The sequence below is a fragment of the Ptychodera flava genome, chromosome 20, assembly GCF_041260155.1.
Source record: "Ptychodera flava strain L36383 chromosome 20, AS_Pfla_20210202, whole genome shotgun sequence".
NCBI lineage: Eukaryota > Metazoa > Hemichordata > Enteropneusta > Ptychoderidae > Ptychodera > Ptychodera flava.
In genome coordinates this window covers 28,258,139-28,274,876 of record NC_091947.1, presented here as the reverse complement: position 1 = coordinate 28,274,876, position 16,738 = coordinate 28,258,139, and the positions used below count along the sequence as shown (strand labels likewise).

Genomic DNA, 16,738 nt, shown 5'->3' with positions numbered 1-16,738 from the left:
GAGATAATTGCCCAACCCCCATGAGCTCAGCTTCATAGCAGATTCCACCACTCAATTACATTGACTACCCCACTACCATTGTCCTTCAGCCAAGTGTTGGCAAATATCTACTCAAAGTAAAAGCATAACAAGGCTTAAGATGAAAAATTGGACTGCTTTCAGTTTCTTCATAGGTCATTGGCAGGGTGAGTCAGGGAATTTGGAGAACTGAGGCATTGTTTCGCTATGTAGTGTTCACTGGAAGTCAGTTAGTCCGTTATTGAACTTACATGGCCAAGAAGGGATGTGCTTCTTGAAATTTTGGCCATTTGTCTTCATAGGTGTATTTAGCAAAATCTGTGCCACCAAAATGGCCAAAACACAGCTTAAAATTACTCACAATATCATATTGTTGAAATTAATCAATTTTGTGTTTGGGGTTCCTTCCCTTCATGCCCCTACCGGTAAATGCTAAACAGGAAGAGGAAGTGTTTTGTAGCCAGCAGAGATCACTTGTGGTAATAGCCTCAAACTGGAACGTTGACGGAAAAAAAATGGAAAAAGGGAAAACAAATTGCATCATTTTTGCTCATGATAAGGCCTAGAACAAATGATTAGATTTTATATACATAAACATACAGATGTTCATGAAATCTTCATGTATGATACTATACTTTGGAACTAATAATTAAACATTTTAATGGAATAGTACCACTTCAGCTTCCTCTTATCCTGTATGTGAATCATCAAATCAAATCAGCACATCATAGATGTACTCAACGTAGAAACACTTGTTAATACCAGGGCTTTTAGTCAATGCTCCAAAGTTCAAATCACTGAGTGGAACAGGGTCACATACCAGGTCTATATATGCAAGTGGAGTAGTTCAGGGGTCGTAGATAGTCAAAACATGTGGATGACAAACAAAACTCAATTATGTTTAACTGGGGAGGGTGGTAGCCTCTATTTTAATAATCATGTTCAAAGTTGCCCTTATTGTAAGCAAAAGTGATGCCACTAAACCATGTATCTGCATCATACTCAACCCCTGTCTAGATTTTGTCTTGAAATATCTGTAATAAACTGTTTCCTGCCAGGCATGTCACTTCCCCATCTGATGGTGACATGAATTATACATGTATGATAAAGGTTGAACAACTAATTTTGGCAATTTATCTTGATTTTTGGAAGTTGAAATAATAATTTTGGTGTTTTTCACACTGCCACCCTTTCAGGGGACAGGGTTATAGGTCAAACGCAAAATCTTTTGTCTTTCATGTTGTTGTTATCCACGGCCCCTTAAATTATAAAAGGCATGAGCTGATATGAATGGTCATAAGTGTGGTGGTATTGTTGCCTTGGTGAAGACCAATGTTCATTCATGAAATCACTGAGACCATTAAGATTCGTAGTATTGTCTTCTTTGCTCCAAATACATGTGTTATTAATAGTTTCAATCATTAAACATGAACATTATATTCTTTTTAATGAGATTCTTTAGTTTTTCAGTTCTCAAAGCACGAAGTTCATTTACTCTGTTCTTCTCAGACTCGGGTTCTATCCTTGTTGGGCCAAGTTTGTGATAACCAAAAGAGCATTTCATATCCCATGTTACAAGATTGATGATTTTATTGTCCAAAAAGTATAAATACACATTTCCATTGACTTACCGTGCCAGGCATGCAGAAATAAGGTGATTTTTTTCTGATTTGACCAGATAATGATATAGCGTTTGTCACAGCAGAGAGACTAAGATAAAGTGATTATAGAGTTACCGTACTTTATGGAGACTTTGAATGACTTTACCTGAATGGGGTGGATGATATTGTAATTTTGAACGTGTTTCTTTTTTACGAATTTTCAGATTTGACAATTCAGTGTTTTTGTTAATCAGTCAGTAAATTTTACCAGGGTCTGCTGTCATCTTTATACCAGGGTTCTGTTCTGTACATTATTTATGAACAACGGAAATGGTATGGCCTGTACCATTTACCTATTTACCCAAACCATACCGGTTGTAAAAACACTGTAGTATTAACCTATTCCTGCTTACTCTACCAAAAACATTGTTTTTCCAGACTTTGTCACTTTCCTGTACTTGAGGGTTAGAGTGCCAAGAATCTCAAAAATAAATCAATTTATTTTTGTGATAATCTGCCTGACTTGAGTGACTTCATTACTGTTTTCTTGTTATTTGTTCACAGAAATCAGACCATAGCAAAGCAGTTCAGACTCTGCATCAATCAAAAGAATCCTAGCCAATCAGAAGTGAAAGAACTGACCCATAATTCATATTATCTCCACAAGTGGATACCTTTTGGACAAACCTGTGAAACCTGTGATGGTTCTGGAGAAGAGACTGCAGATTTTTAGATATCAACATCACCAATTGGTCGAATTCAGAATGTGAGAGGTGTGATCAGCTCAGATTGTAATGAACATTCCACTCATATTGAATACAGGTATCAAGTCATTTGGGATAACCGGCTGATTCTACATACGGTTTAAATTTTACCATTTCCATGGAAGACACAGACTCCGCAATTAAGGGAGAGGGGCAGGAAGGTGCATGTACCGTGCAACCAATACCAGTGTTGGTTACAGGTAGAGAGTGGAATACAACCAAGTCATGGAAGAGTCCAACTCCAAGACCAAGAAACAATGAAAGACTTGTACTGGCAGCAGGTGATGACCCCTGTGACCAAGATCTTTATTACAGTTCAACAGATGCATGGGACCAGCAGCAGCCATTGTCATCACCTGCAATGGATGATGGACTCAACCAACCTGGGAGACAATATTCCACTGCTTTTCAGCCTGGTGTGAGGCAGAGACATGCTTCAGACGTTACAGATGGCACTTTTCAAAGTCATTCGGTGCCATCGACCATCAGTCCAAGGAGGTATTCCCTGCCACATACAGTGAGTCAGAGCCAAACATCCGTTGTCAAATCTAGTCAGCAGATGGATCACTCTACTCTAGATATGCATTATTCATCAACCCAAGACATTGAACTTGAGTTTCCAAGAGAATGTTCCCCTACTTATCAGTCAGGCATGCGGCAGAGACACTCTTCAGGCAGTACAGATAGCAATCTGTCAAGCCATACTCTGCCGTCGACAATTAATTCAAAGAGGTATTCATCGCCACATAAGACAACACCAAACCAAACAACCTGTGTTAAATCTAACCAGCTTTCAGATCACTCCCGTCCAGAGGTTCATCACACATCGACATCAGAATTTGACACGGAATTGCAAAGAGACTCTGAGAGCCACTCAGCCAGAGATGTAACGGGTGAAGCTCAACACAAGTTGTCGCCTACCAAGCCTAAACCTGTCCACCTAAAGAAAAGACAGAAAGACTACAAAAGGCAACCCAGCTATAGTGAAGTCCTTGAACTTGCTGCCCAGAACACTCAGCAAAAGGATGAGAAGTGCGCAAGTCATATGAGTGCTGGACAAAGCGAACACACAACGAGAAAGAGCAGGTTGCCGTCGGAGAACACGGTTCAAGTGAGAGACAATTCTAGCGTGAAGCATTCTGGAGAATCGTCCGGTAAGATGAGCCCCTTACCCTTTGTTGTATTGAACAAAGTGCCTAATAAATCACCAGTCAAACTCACAGCTGAGTGGCTTAAAACATTTGAAAGAAAGACACAAGATCTAAGAGATGCATCAAAGAGAAAAGAGAAATTGGGAGATACAAATTTAAAGAGAAAACTAAGTTATGTGAAAGGTAAGGTGTTTCAGCCTTGTTACATCACAAGCATCACTGGTTCCTTCACCTACCATTTTGATTACAATCTCTCCCATTTTATAGTTTTCATTTGCTCTTTTGTTTCCTTTGTTCAGTTTGTGTTGCATGATTATTAACATCACACTAACAGCATTTTGCTCGCCATCATTGGACTTGTATCAGGCACAAATTTACTGCATCCATGGCTTTTACATCATTGCACTGCTCTGCTGGTACACTTTACCTGTAAAACCCTTTTTTAGAAGTCCACATATGAATTGTGTGCTGTGACTTATAGGTTATTGCTATGTTGCTGAGTAAGAGAGATAACTCTCAGTATCAAGTGCAAAAGTTTATTTCTTTAATTAAATATTATTTATGTTTACACCATTTTATACAAAATTTATTTTCAGATTATGAAGATTCCAACTTTTGCTTCAAAAATGGTCCACCATTAATAACCTTGTTAAACTAATTTGTCACTCAGTGTATTCTTAAGTGATACCATTCTTCTAACGTTTTTTCCAAAAACCCATTATTTACACATCATTATTTTGCTATGAAAATCTAACTCAAAATAGCAATAATAATAACAACAACAAAAGCAGTAATGACAACAACAGTGTCAGTATTCTTTATATAATATTACGATCACAAATGTAAAAAATATGGAAGAATTGATGAAGCTATATTTGTAGAAAATTTAAATCTAATACTAGAGGGTGAGTAACTTTGGTAAAACTGCTGGTGAAGTACCAAATGTTTTGAGATAAATCTGAATATTGAAAAAACAAAAATGAATTACCTCATCAGGTTATTCTGGTGAATGGATGAAGTATAACAGTAACATTATAATGTAAAAGCAATAACTACTCTTGGTTCTTATGAAATTGATCATCAACAGAGCTATTACCTGTACATCTTGATAATCAGGCAAAATTGAGAATGTCTGTGTGGTTGTACTGTTAGGGTCATATTTAAAAGTCCCGCAGTCGGTGTCCAACTTGGCATCAAATGCAGGTTTTGGATTTGTGAGACCTTAGCAATGGTTATTTGAAAGCAACAAAGAGTTAATGCCACAAAGTTATGCTCGTGGTGAAATAATGCATTTGAACTTGAGTCAATTCAATCATTGTTAGATTTGTTTTATTAGTGTGTAGGATTACGGAGATACTTTGTGATCTGAACATCTTATTTCATGACAGGCAACGGAAGTAAACAGGAAAACATAAAAACTCCATTTGAATCAGTGTATCACACACGCAAAATTGTCCACCACATAAGTTGCATGTTCCTCTTTCCTAATTTCACAGACAAGACAGTCAGTGGTCATCATTCAGCATCGGCGAAACGACAAAAGGGATCTATCAACTTGAAGATTCCGACATCGAGGAAACAGGAATTCAAAGCAAAGTTAGCGCAGTCGCCTCTGGGCAAACAAAAATTGCAAAAGTCGAAACCTGGTGACGATTATCACGGTAAACAAAAGCCCCAGCAGAGCCAGCTTCAACAAGATCAGAAAGTCGTTGTGGAGAAGGTGAGAAGTTTGAACTTGCAGATATCAGACAAGGCAAAGAGGAGGCTTCAACAGAGCGTTCTCTCATCACCTTTCAATGACAAACTGATGAACCGAAGACTGTCATTCAGTCAGGAATCAGAAAGAGAAGAGTGCACCGACAATGGAAAACAAGCCAGTGATGTGCAGCAAGCAAGGGTAACAGAGGCGGAAAACTGTGACAGGACAAAACAGTATGGGGTTATTAGTCTCTTCCAAGAACTAACGTCAGCCAACGGAGCTGAAAACTCTGTGAAGTCCGGAGAAAAGTCTGGTACCTGTGATAATGAACACAAGGTGGAAAACATGAAAAAGAAGCCCAGTATCACGGCTTCAATGTTAAATCTTTCCAAGCTGAAAGGTATCCTTGTGCCAAAGAAGTCCAGTGAAGGAGCGATTGAGGGTTTCAGGGAACTAACAGATTCTACAAATAAATCTGCGGTTACTGATGAGTCTGCTCAGGATTGCGCAGAAAAGACTGACATTGAGGCTGTGGGAGTTGAAAGAGGAGGAATGGGTGAGGAGGGTGCTGATGTGGGTGAGTGCATTGCCGAGGAGGTTTCTGTCGCTGAGGGAGATGTTGAGAGGGATGTTGACATGCTTGAGGGGAATGTAGATGTGCTTGATGAGGGAGTGGATAGACATGAGGGAAATGTGGACACTCCAGATGATGTTGACATGCAGGAGAGTGAAAATCATGAACAGACAAATCACACACCAGATGACAATGAACTTAACGAAGCTCCAGCCGGGATACCTCAGATAGACAGTGACGATGATGATAATGAAAATGAAGCTCGTGATAGAATGAGGGGAATCAATGATGGGTATGTGTGTAATGAACAAAATGAAAAGAAACAAACAGAGAGTTGTGATGATATTACAATGGATCCAGTTGAAGGGACATCGCGCCAAGACTCTATTGAGGATGTATCCAGTGTTAAGAAACTTAAAGAAGATATTGGTACAACAGGAGAGAAGACTACAAATGCAGCGAATTATGAAAGTAAGTAGTGAAAGACAGTTAATAGTGGATGTGAGTGTTATAGAACAGAAATTATATTTAATGGAGAGAGAGAGAGAGAGAGCGAGAGAGAGAGAGATAAGTATGTACATTTACTGGTACATACTGGTACATAGGTATTGTACATATGCACATACATTTCACACAAAAATTACTTCAAGGGTGAAGTGAGAGTGATCAAAACACGAATTTCACGTATCACAGCGATTGTCAAATGCTTGCTTCAACTTTTCTTGGTTGATAGGTTCAAAGTTCAAAGGACAATACATATTTTCATAATGTCATATGTGAAAGTACAGTCTGACTTTAGATAGGGAACAGATAATGAAATTGAGATGTACATGATAAAATCTTGGAGTTTTGTTAGAAACACTAACTGATATTAATGATTGGAGATCTTAAACTTGAAAGTCTTGTCATTTGTGGATTGTAGACTTCCTTTGTAGGGTTATAAAATCCATTATGAAATATTGGAATAACTGTTCTCACAATTAAATAGTAGAAGGTGATTATAGCAGATAGGTAAAAACAGAATTGATGAAGTCAGTATTTTTCAACTGAGGCTTTTCATTTCCAAAAATGTCCAGTGAACTGTTATCTCTGTTCATTTGTATGACAACATGAAAATTTTATTTGACCAAATAAATTTTCTTTTGACTGAATTGTTTGCAAGGTTTCATGAAATGTGGCAAGACAAATTTTCTCACAATTCCTGGAGGAAAATTCCAGAGTCTTTCATTGTACCGGCACACACAGTATGCATCGTATCTCGAGGCAAAACTTAGGCTCAATGCTTGAAAGGTTGCTAATGTTGGCAGGCTTCCAAATGCATACAATTGCCTGTGAAAATTTGTAGTGTTAACGTAGTTTGTGTTGTTCACGTACTTTAACATTTTCCACACCATTTAGTTTCAGTTTTCAGTTTATTTCGCTAGAAATATAAACTTACATTCACTAAAAAAAATACACGGAAAAATGAAGATAGAGAAATCGGTACAATTGCTAAATTTATGTTCTATAATTTAGCAGGCATTTCTAGCTTGGACCACAACATAGTTCTTCTGAACTAATCAGGTTGTGGCCCCTAATATTTATACTGTATAGATTATAAGGTGTACACACTCTATTTTGAAGAATTAAGTCAAGCATGAGTTTAAAAAACTTACAGACATTTTCAGATAGTACAGACATCTATTCAAATTTTGATGAAATTACAAAAGTGAAGCTTTTTGTTCAATACATTATTTTGAGTTGGCAGGCATCAAATTCTGTATTTTGCAGAAATGGAGGTATACCCCATGCTCAAACCAGTACTGTATTATAAATTCTTTTTAAATTTTCACGTTTCCTTCTTCAGTGAAGTCTTTCACAAAAATGCTGTCCTACAGGCAGAACCAGTAACTGCATATCTGTACACCATGGATTACCTTATATCATATCTGCTCACTAAAAAATTCTCAAATGTGTGTCTCCACTGATATCCCAATTCCTGTCAGCACCTTTGAAAAGCTGAATTTACCAGTAACACATTACTATAAAGGGACAAACATACCATAACTTTTGACAATATTCACATTATTTTTTCACTTTAGAAAACAAGAAGTTTCTTCTTCTGGTGCCCAGAACATTGAATACAAAGGGTTGCATTCCAAAACAGGGCACTTAGTACACTATGTTTCTGTTGACAAATTCTTGTCAGGACTCACATGTTCAATGTTAGCACATTTGACATTACAGGCATACAGACTGTGCTGGCCAGTTTAAAGCAAGGTATTTCCTCATTGTTTGGACTAGAACAAGACAGTTTCTTTCACAAAGACAACAAAAAATGGATAGTTCATCAAAAGTTCAAGCTAATTGATGTCATAAATCTATGACTGTATTATATCCTGTGATGACAAATTTCTTGCTATCTTATCAATTTTATTCTCAGCAAACATTGAAATAAATTCGATGCTAAGGTACATGAATACATTAACTCCTTACTTGAATATTGGTTGCAGACTGTTTTCAAATGTATTGAAAGTGTTTCAAATATTGCCTGCCAGTGGCTGATAAAGAATGGTGCCGGTATAGCAAACACAACATCAGTAAACCTTTGTGAATGCTATACCATACATGCTCTCTTTTCAGCAGTGCTTTTGATTTACCGAAACTATTGAAATAGTACGGGTCAATTGTCATGATAATACACAACTTAAACTACGGCACTTTCCTTACTGTGCCTGTATTCACGATAATATTTTGGTCGTAAATCTGCAACCAACATGCAGTTCTTGAAACAACTTCGGTATGTTTAGATACAGAGTCACTATAACCAAGCTTTTTGATAAGATAAGGTTTTGATGTGTCAAATTTACTCTGTGATGCCTCATGGTTGTTATAACAAGCTATTACAACTTTACTACTGTTCTAAATTCCTGTATACCTACATGCATACAATTGGCTTACATATATATCAAACAAACAGATGACTCAACCAGCCCTTCTCGTAAGCTTATATGATTTCAGATTAGTGATTGCAGCAAATGTCGTGTCAGCATTAAGAGGTTGACTGCTGGGAATGAAAAACTAAAGTGTAGCAAAACTACAATAATTGTGCGGCACATCATTTCTCACTTTCATCCAGGGACTTAGGGAGTAAAGTTAGCTTATTTTACACCTTGGTAACATTTTTGGTATCATCTTATATTCACAAATTTATACATCATCAAGAAAGCCAGTATATTAATATAAATTTTTAACTCCACGGCACCAGTAATATTTTTTGCTTAGCATACGCAAATATACTGCGTTTCTTTATTAATGTCTATTTGTTACTAATAATTAAAGAACATGATTTGCCGCTGAGAAGTTCATCAGATGTCGTATGTGTAATGCAGGTACTGTGCCTGTTGATGGCTATTTACTAAAAATTTACTTTGAGTACCTGAATTTAATAGTTTAATCATATTTTTGGTTCTACACACAAAATATGTGTTTGGTCAAGTTAGTCAACTTGGAGTACCGTAGTATTGTTCATGTGAGCTTTAATAAACAGAGTGGTCAATTGTCACTAAAGACTACACAGTCAAAGTCATGGCCATACCGGTATGAGCCTAATCTCAGTAACACGGAATGCTCAAAATGTAACCTAATTTGCACACAAATATTTTGTTTTTTGCAAATTAATAAGATAGCAATGACGTCAGCCCAATTTGCCTCTCATTTATTCTGAGCCATGCCACAAACTTCTCATCTGTGAAAACCTTGAGATTGGCGATGTCTACTGAACATCTGGAGTTCTTTCTGAACTTTAATGTCATCTTTGTCTAGGTGACACAGTGTCAACAATTTGATACTATGTGTCAAGTGGAGAAGACACTACAGGATAACATTGGTATTGAAGACGCTGTTTTGATAAACCACCTTGCAACAAATTTCGAATATTCAAAGAAAAGCTCTGCCAATTTTCAATAGCATTTTTGTCATGGAAAGAGCATTTTATTGAAATCATTTAAATATTTTACAGGGTTTCTTTAGGCAGAGTGTTCCAGTGACTTGCAGAGTAGCACTGAGTACTCATTGTAATGCGGGGAAGAGGTTGAAACAAGTTGCTTTGTTTACTCTGACCAGGAATATGCCTCCTTTATTAATATGATTCCTCATATCATCATGGGCCTGCGTTCTGACACCATGAGCTTGTATTGTTATAGTTCAAAACCTACAAAAAAATTAAGCCTTTTTTACTGAGTTTAATTTTGCCGTCTGTTTTCTGACCATGACATTGAAGCAGCTTTGAACTTTATGTTTAAATTTAAACATCCATATGCATATACATATACATAGACGGGCTCTGAATGGGTGAGTTTTCCAAATCAAAAGGAACTTATGGGAGATAGTTTGGAATGCAAGTTCATCAAAATTTTTTGTATGCTGTACTATGCCTAACACTGCATTGTAGCGGTGTTGAACTTTGACCCCTTGAGAGAAGGAGAATGAAAGTACCATCAAATTGGTTATAAGGCTCATAATGGCTGCATAGTCTCACTCATTTCAGTGTTTTTGCTAAGGTTCTGGAACATTGGTAAATGATTTTGGAACCCTGGTAACATTTCTGCTATCCCTAAATCTGATTGCATTGATATACCAAGGGGAACCTCAGTAAAATGACTGGGGAACCCTGGTAAATGTTACCCGGGTACCGGCCTGAACAAAAACACTGCATTTGATGTTTCAGCCATTGTTAATGAACCAGTCTCTTCTGTGTGCAGAATCTCTGCCATACTACTGCAGGTACAGTAGGTACTACCAGTGCAGATCATAAAATTGTACCATGTTTACCAGATCAATTTCACTTTACAAGGGAAAGCATTGCTGATGCTACATTACAACTGCACATAATTGACCACTGTTAATTTTCGCAGAGTACAGACTTCTGTGGTATTGCCTGCTTTCATGATGATTTTATACACCTGTAAAATTTGTGAAATTTCCATGGTATTTGATTAAAATTTAATCTACAAAATGGTGACAAAGCACAGTGTTTGTTGATAATGTTGGTATCAAAGAATGCTGTACAGCCTTACAGAAGGCTTAATCACACAGTTTTCCATTGAAACCATTTACAAACAGAGCCAATATAACTACAGAAATACTAACATCCATATTTGCCTTGAAACATCCGATATTGATGAATATAGCTTAGTCGGAAAATATTTATGATCACAAACAGAATAAATGAATGCTGAAAAAATATCCTGGTGAACCAGATGGTACCGTAATAAGTATGGCCAGGTACTCTGTATAAAATAAAAGACAAAAAAATGAGGCCCTGGAACAAGGTTAGGCAATAGTTGTATGCATTCAGTGCATTGTCAGCAGATTTAACAGCTTGTAGGTTAACAGATCAAGGGACTGGAGATACATGCACTGCTTCTGGCTTCTCTGAAGAATTGCAGTGTAATACCTTTCTCATGTGACTGAGGTAACTATTTATTTACAGAGTGCAGAGCTGTGTTTAGTTGTCTCTTCATGGATTCATTGAGCAGAAACTATATTTATGGAATCTGTTGTTAATTTTAATGTGGTATTGATGTAGTAGTTAACAGATAGCTACCTGATGAAGATTCTGTAAGTCCTGTTGAATTTTGTGTGACTGTTAGGTGGTTTTTACCGGCAGTAAGATGAAATTGCATCATACGGTTCTTGTGTACCTGGATTTGAACATGTTAGGGTAGAGAGCATTCCGTTTGTCGTTCCAAAAAACAAGTATTTCTGGATGAGAGCACTAATGCAAATGAAAATACAGAGATGTGAAATGCAAAATTTTGTGACATAATTGCTGCTGGTACAGCCTGTTATTTTCTGTTTAATATTAAGCATGACATGATTTTGTGGACACCATCAGATCATCTGATAGTGTTCTATATTTGGTATCAAATACTTTTCTAGATTTACAATTGTGCAAAACCCAACATCTTGAAATTTTTAATCAGTAGAATGTATCAGACAAGTAATCTATTGCTGTCTCTGGAAATCTGTAGGGACACCATTAATGCTGTTGCCGTAATATTTGAAGGCTGAAATTTTCAAAATATATTACAGTGGCTGTTATCACCAATCTCCTTGACAATGGAGCTGTTTGCTATACTTAGATGCAACGTTTTTTATTACATCATTGAAATTTGTCATACGTTTATCAGTGTATGTTGTTTTCTGCCATTGTGGATTGTCACTCGACATTTTTCAATCAATACATAATCATGATTGTGCTTGTAGGATTTTATGCAAGGAGGAACTAAATCATCAATAAGTGTGTGTGTACTTTGTACTTTTACATTTCTATTTTCTATGACATATTAAAATTCAAAAGGACAGAGAAGATGAATTTTAATCGTCCAGACTTGAAACTTTATGGTTTACAAAACCTGGCACATCGAGGCAAGACATTTCTGACGAAACCGTTTTAGAGTCTAAAATCATCAGGGATAAATTATCAAGGTTGAAAATAACAAGTTTATAACTAATCGTCTTTAATAGCTGGTACATATTGTTGATAAATTTGGAATGTTATCTTTGTACATATTTTTTTATTGCTAATGTGTATTATATAGATTGTAATTATATTTAATGAAAAGTGGGATTTCCACTTCAGTTTATCATTACGCTAATGGAAGGATAAGTCACACAGCTTGTTATAGTGAAAACTTATGAGTAATAATAGAAATTTCATATTTATAATTCATAAGGAGTACAATTTAATATGAAAAAGTTAATTTTTTATTTGAATGAGATAAAAGTCATGAAAACCATTGCAAGGCAAGGGTATATTGGTAAGTCCCCATGCAATAACTTTATCCCAGCTGTGCAAAAAACCAGGCTCTTTCCATAAAGAGACCCTTTTGCTAGCATTAAAGCTCTTCACAGCGCTTACTTCATAACTATCATGACCCCCTAGGCTGGCTATCAGTACTCCCTAGCTTAACAGTCAGTAATGCATATCCTGAATGCTCCACAGTGTATGTGGTCTTTCTCACTAGTCATTATGAGAAGACACTTTCAGAATCTAGATTTTGTGCGTATGGTTTCACTAAGGGATACTGTCAAGGCCCTTGGATTAGCAACACTCACTTGAAAGTTCTTATGATGGTAATTTTCATGGCTTGTTCACCCTGATTCCTAGTAAACAGGTCCACCATCACTATTGATTACAACAGTTTTAGTCAAATCATGGTTTTTAGCTCCGCTGTCAGCGACGCGGAGCTTATCAAATAGGTTGATTTTCCGTCGTCGTCCGTCGTCGTCCGTCAACAATTGCCTTCTCCTCTGAAACCGCAAGTCCAATTGCTTTGAAATTTTATATGCAGCTCACTTGGGATGACCTCACTTAAGTTTGTTCAAATCATGGTGAAATTTGCATATTTGTATTTTGGGGGCATTTTTTGGTGTTTTTGGTAAAAATATCTTCTTCTCTGAAACCGCTTGTCCGATTGCTTTGAAATTTGATATGCAGTTTACTTAGGGTGACTTCAGTCAGATTTGTTCAAATCGTGGTGAAATTTGCATATTTGTATTTTTAAGGCAATTTTTGTCATTTTTGGTAAAAAAATCTTTAAAAATCTTCTCCTTCAAACTACCAGTCAGATAGCTTTGATATGTGGTACATATGTCCCTAGGGATGATCTATTTCAGATTTCTTCAAATTGTGCAGAAATATGCAAATTTGCATTTTTAAGGCAATTTTTGCCATTTTGGTCAAAAAATGTATTTCTCTAAAGATAGTTTTGAAATTTGGTATACAGGTTTCTATAGATGAACTAAGTAATATATATTGAATTTCTGATGAAATCTGTAGTTTTGTATTTTTGGGGCAATTTTTGCCATTTTTGGTCAAAAAATGTGTATTTCCAAAAGTACTCATCTGATAGCTTTGAAATTGGTATACAGGTTCCTACAGATGAACTAAATGATATTTATTGAAATTATGATGAAATCTGCAATTTTGTAATTTTGGGGCAATTTTTGCCATTTTTGGTCAAAAAATGTGTTTTTCAAAAAGTACTGGTCTGATAGCTTTGAAATTTGGTATACAGGTTTCTACAGATGAGCTAAGTAATATTTATTGAATTTCTGATGAAATCTGTAATTTTGTATTTTTGGGGCAATTTTTGCCATTTTTGGTCAAAAAATGTGTATTTCTAAAAGTACTCATCTGATAGCTTTGAAATTTGGTATAAAGGTTTCTATAGATGAACTAAATAATATTTATTGAAATTATGATGAAATCTGCAAATTTTGGTTTTCCGGGCAATTGTTGCCATTTTTGGTCAGAAAATTTTATTCTCCAAAAAACTACTACTCAGATAGCTTTGGTTGACATGTTCTCAGGGATGATCTGATGTGATATATTCAAAGTATGATGAAATCTCAATTGTGTATTTTTGCAGCTATTTTAGCCACTTTTTTTCTGGCCACTGCATTGAGCTATCAAAGATTTCCACCTTCTTCATCAACATGTGTCAAAAATAGTTATTCTCTACATAAACACAGCGGAGCTATATCGGCCGCTAGGTCGCTTGTTTAAGGTTTTGTAAGGCTTGAAACTTTTTGTAGACAATTTAAAATTCATTTGCTGTTCACAGATTTTTCAACTTCTGCCAGCCAGCTAGAGAAAATAACACATACATAGACACATGACCATTTGTATGCCACAAGTCTTTCTGCCACTGCTTTATTGATATCTGGTCTGGAAGCATATTGTTCAATGTATACTCCTGTGTGTGGTTTTACAGTATAGCAATTGGTTAAGGTCGATCGTGCCTCGGGCACAGATATTCAGACTCTCACGCTTGTTAAATTCTTTTCTGATCTAACACTTGTGGGGGTTCATTTTAAAGGTTTCAGTGAAAGAAACCTTTCACCGTCTTAGTTTTTCGAAAAATTGAAAATTTTATTTTTCTCCACAGAGTTAACACAGCAATGGCAGCCATTTTGAATTTCAAATATCATGATTAATTTGTTCTTAGTAGTGCCGAAATTTGCACGGTAAACCCTAATTTTTATTTTTGATTTGGTAAAAGAATAGTGAACTATTCCTTGACAAAAGTTTGAGCAAAATTTTCAGTCTTTCACTTACCAGGTGCATACCACCTTAAATGGTGTAAAATGTAGCATATGGCAAAGGAATGGTATTTCATGGCTGCTGTTTCCAGTGGCACAATAATAATAACAGAACACCGATAGTATATAGTGTTATGGCCTTTGCATCGTTTGTGTCAAATGAATGTTGCTATATTTGTAGACTGTTGTGACATACAATCAATGTGGAATTGTCAAACAAATGTAACTTTTGTTTTCCTGATTTCACCCAAAAACCTACAAGCCTGCCTAGTGCAAACTCAGAATTTTACTTTGTTTTTGTATTCTTATATAAAAAAAATTAGGTGTGTGTTAGCATTTAGTTAGTCCTTGATACTGGCAAAAAGGTGACATGGCAATTTGATTTGAATTAATTTAGTTTGAACATTTGATGTATGATTAGTGCCACAAGAGTTATTATTTTCACTGACTGCATAATACCTCCACTTTCTATTGTGGCGTTTCTAGAGATTTGAAAAATTTGCAGCTTCATACAAAAAAAGTGTGAAGTTCGGTGACATGATAACACAAACCATTAATGTTGTGGTGTTAGCAGTCCGTTTAGATATTCTGTGTTGAGGATTTTGTTAAACATGTGTGCAAAGAAACGAAACCCAGATATGACATGCAGGTCTTGAAATGATGCTAGTGATGATCAGAAACAGATCTATGTATTTTACCATAACATCTATTCCTTATTGATATTTTTTCTTTCATTGATAATAGGTACCATAGATGCTGCTGATCAGTTTGGGGGATTACATATAGGAGATGAAGATTGGAATATGAGTTTGACGTTGTCATCTGATGATAGTGATGATGATATTTCTCTTCCAACACCGAGGGCACTGCAGGACGACTTCACAACTGTCAGGTAATAATGTCTATTTTTGACATGTTCTCTGTTGTTGAACAGCTTCTTGGTTGTTGATAGAATAATTGTGATCATTCTGTTTCTTGATAACGCGCAGACCGCAAATTTACGTCTATGCTAAACACCACTGATTTGTATATAGTATGTGCTTTGAAAGTGAAAGACTCAAATGTTTGCTCAAACTTTCTTCAAGGAAACTTTTTCAGGCATTCTCTTTCAAAATCCAAATGAAAATCAGTACCATTGTGCAAAAGTTTGGTACTACAGAAACAATATTCCTAACAATTACAGATATATGAAATTAAAATTGGCCGCTATCTTTATGTTAACTCCATGGGATAAAATTTAAAATGGGGATCTAGAGATAGGTTCAGATATAGAGAAAGGCTTGCTGTTTCACCAGACTGGTGTGTTTCTGATCACTTATGGTACTTGTCTGGAGACGTGGCAAGTTGAATATGGACATGTTATAATAAAAACCATCTGCATTTCAGTGGATTCTGCATTGAATTAATATAGAAATAACGGACGACGCGCTGACCATTAACGTTTATTTGTGGGCAAGGGCGAGAGGAAAGCCAAAAATTAACGGGCGAGGCTTGCCGAGCCCGTTAATTTGGCTTTCCTCGAGCCCGCGCCCACAAATAAACGTTAATGGTCAGAGCGGAGTCTGTTGTTTCCATTATATTATCAGCGAACCCAAGTAAACCGTCAAAATTTCCGAAAATTTCAGGAGCGAACGACAACTGGGCCCCAGAACTGAGCAATACACGACGCACTATCATGCACGCTGTAAAAAATTGGCAAATCCGGAGATGTTTTCAGGAAAAAGTATCTCAACTTGACCTACAAGTGCTCCATTTAATTTTGTGATTGATTATGGTTTACGTTTGAAGTGTAAAGTTACGATACTTTGAGTTGTTAATCTTATTATTCATATGCATATTCA

At 36.3% G+C, this 16,738-nt stretch overlaps 1 protein-coding gene across 2 annotated transcripts in view; it reads left to right on the top strand.

The window, feature by feature from the left end:
* Positions 1-16,738, top strand: part of LOC139120497 (uncharacterized) — a 34,694-nt gene that overhangs the window by 1,071 nt on the left and 16,885 nt on the right. Inside the window, exons 2-4 of one of the 2 annotated variants that reach the window (XM_070684958.1) lie at positions 2,184-3,537; positions 5,031-6,278; positions 15,642-15,789. In XM_070684958.1, coding sequence (XP_070541059.1) covers positions 2,502-3,537; positions 5,031-6,278; positions 15,642-15,789 — 2,432 coding nt within the window. In that variant the 5' untranslated portion in view covers positions 2,184-2,501. Of the gene's footprint in view, positions 1-2,183; positions 3,718-5,030; positions 6,279-15,641; positions 15,790-16,738 lie in introns of both variants that reach the window. The other variant, XM_070684957.1, reaches the window with a different exon arrangement.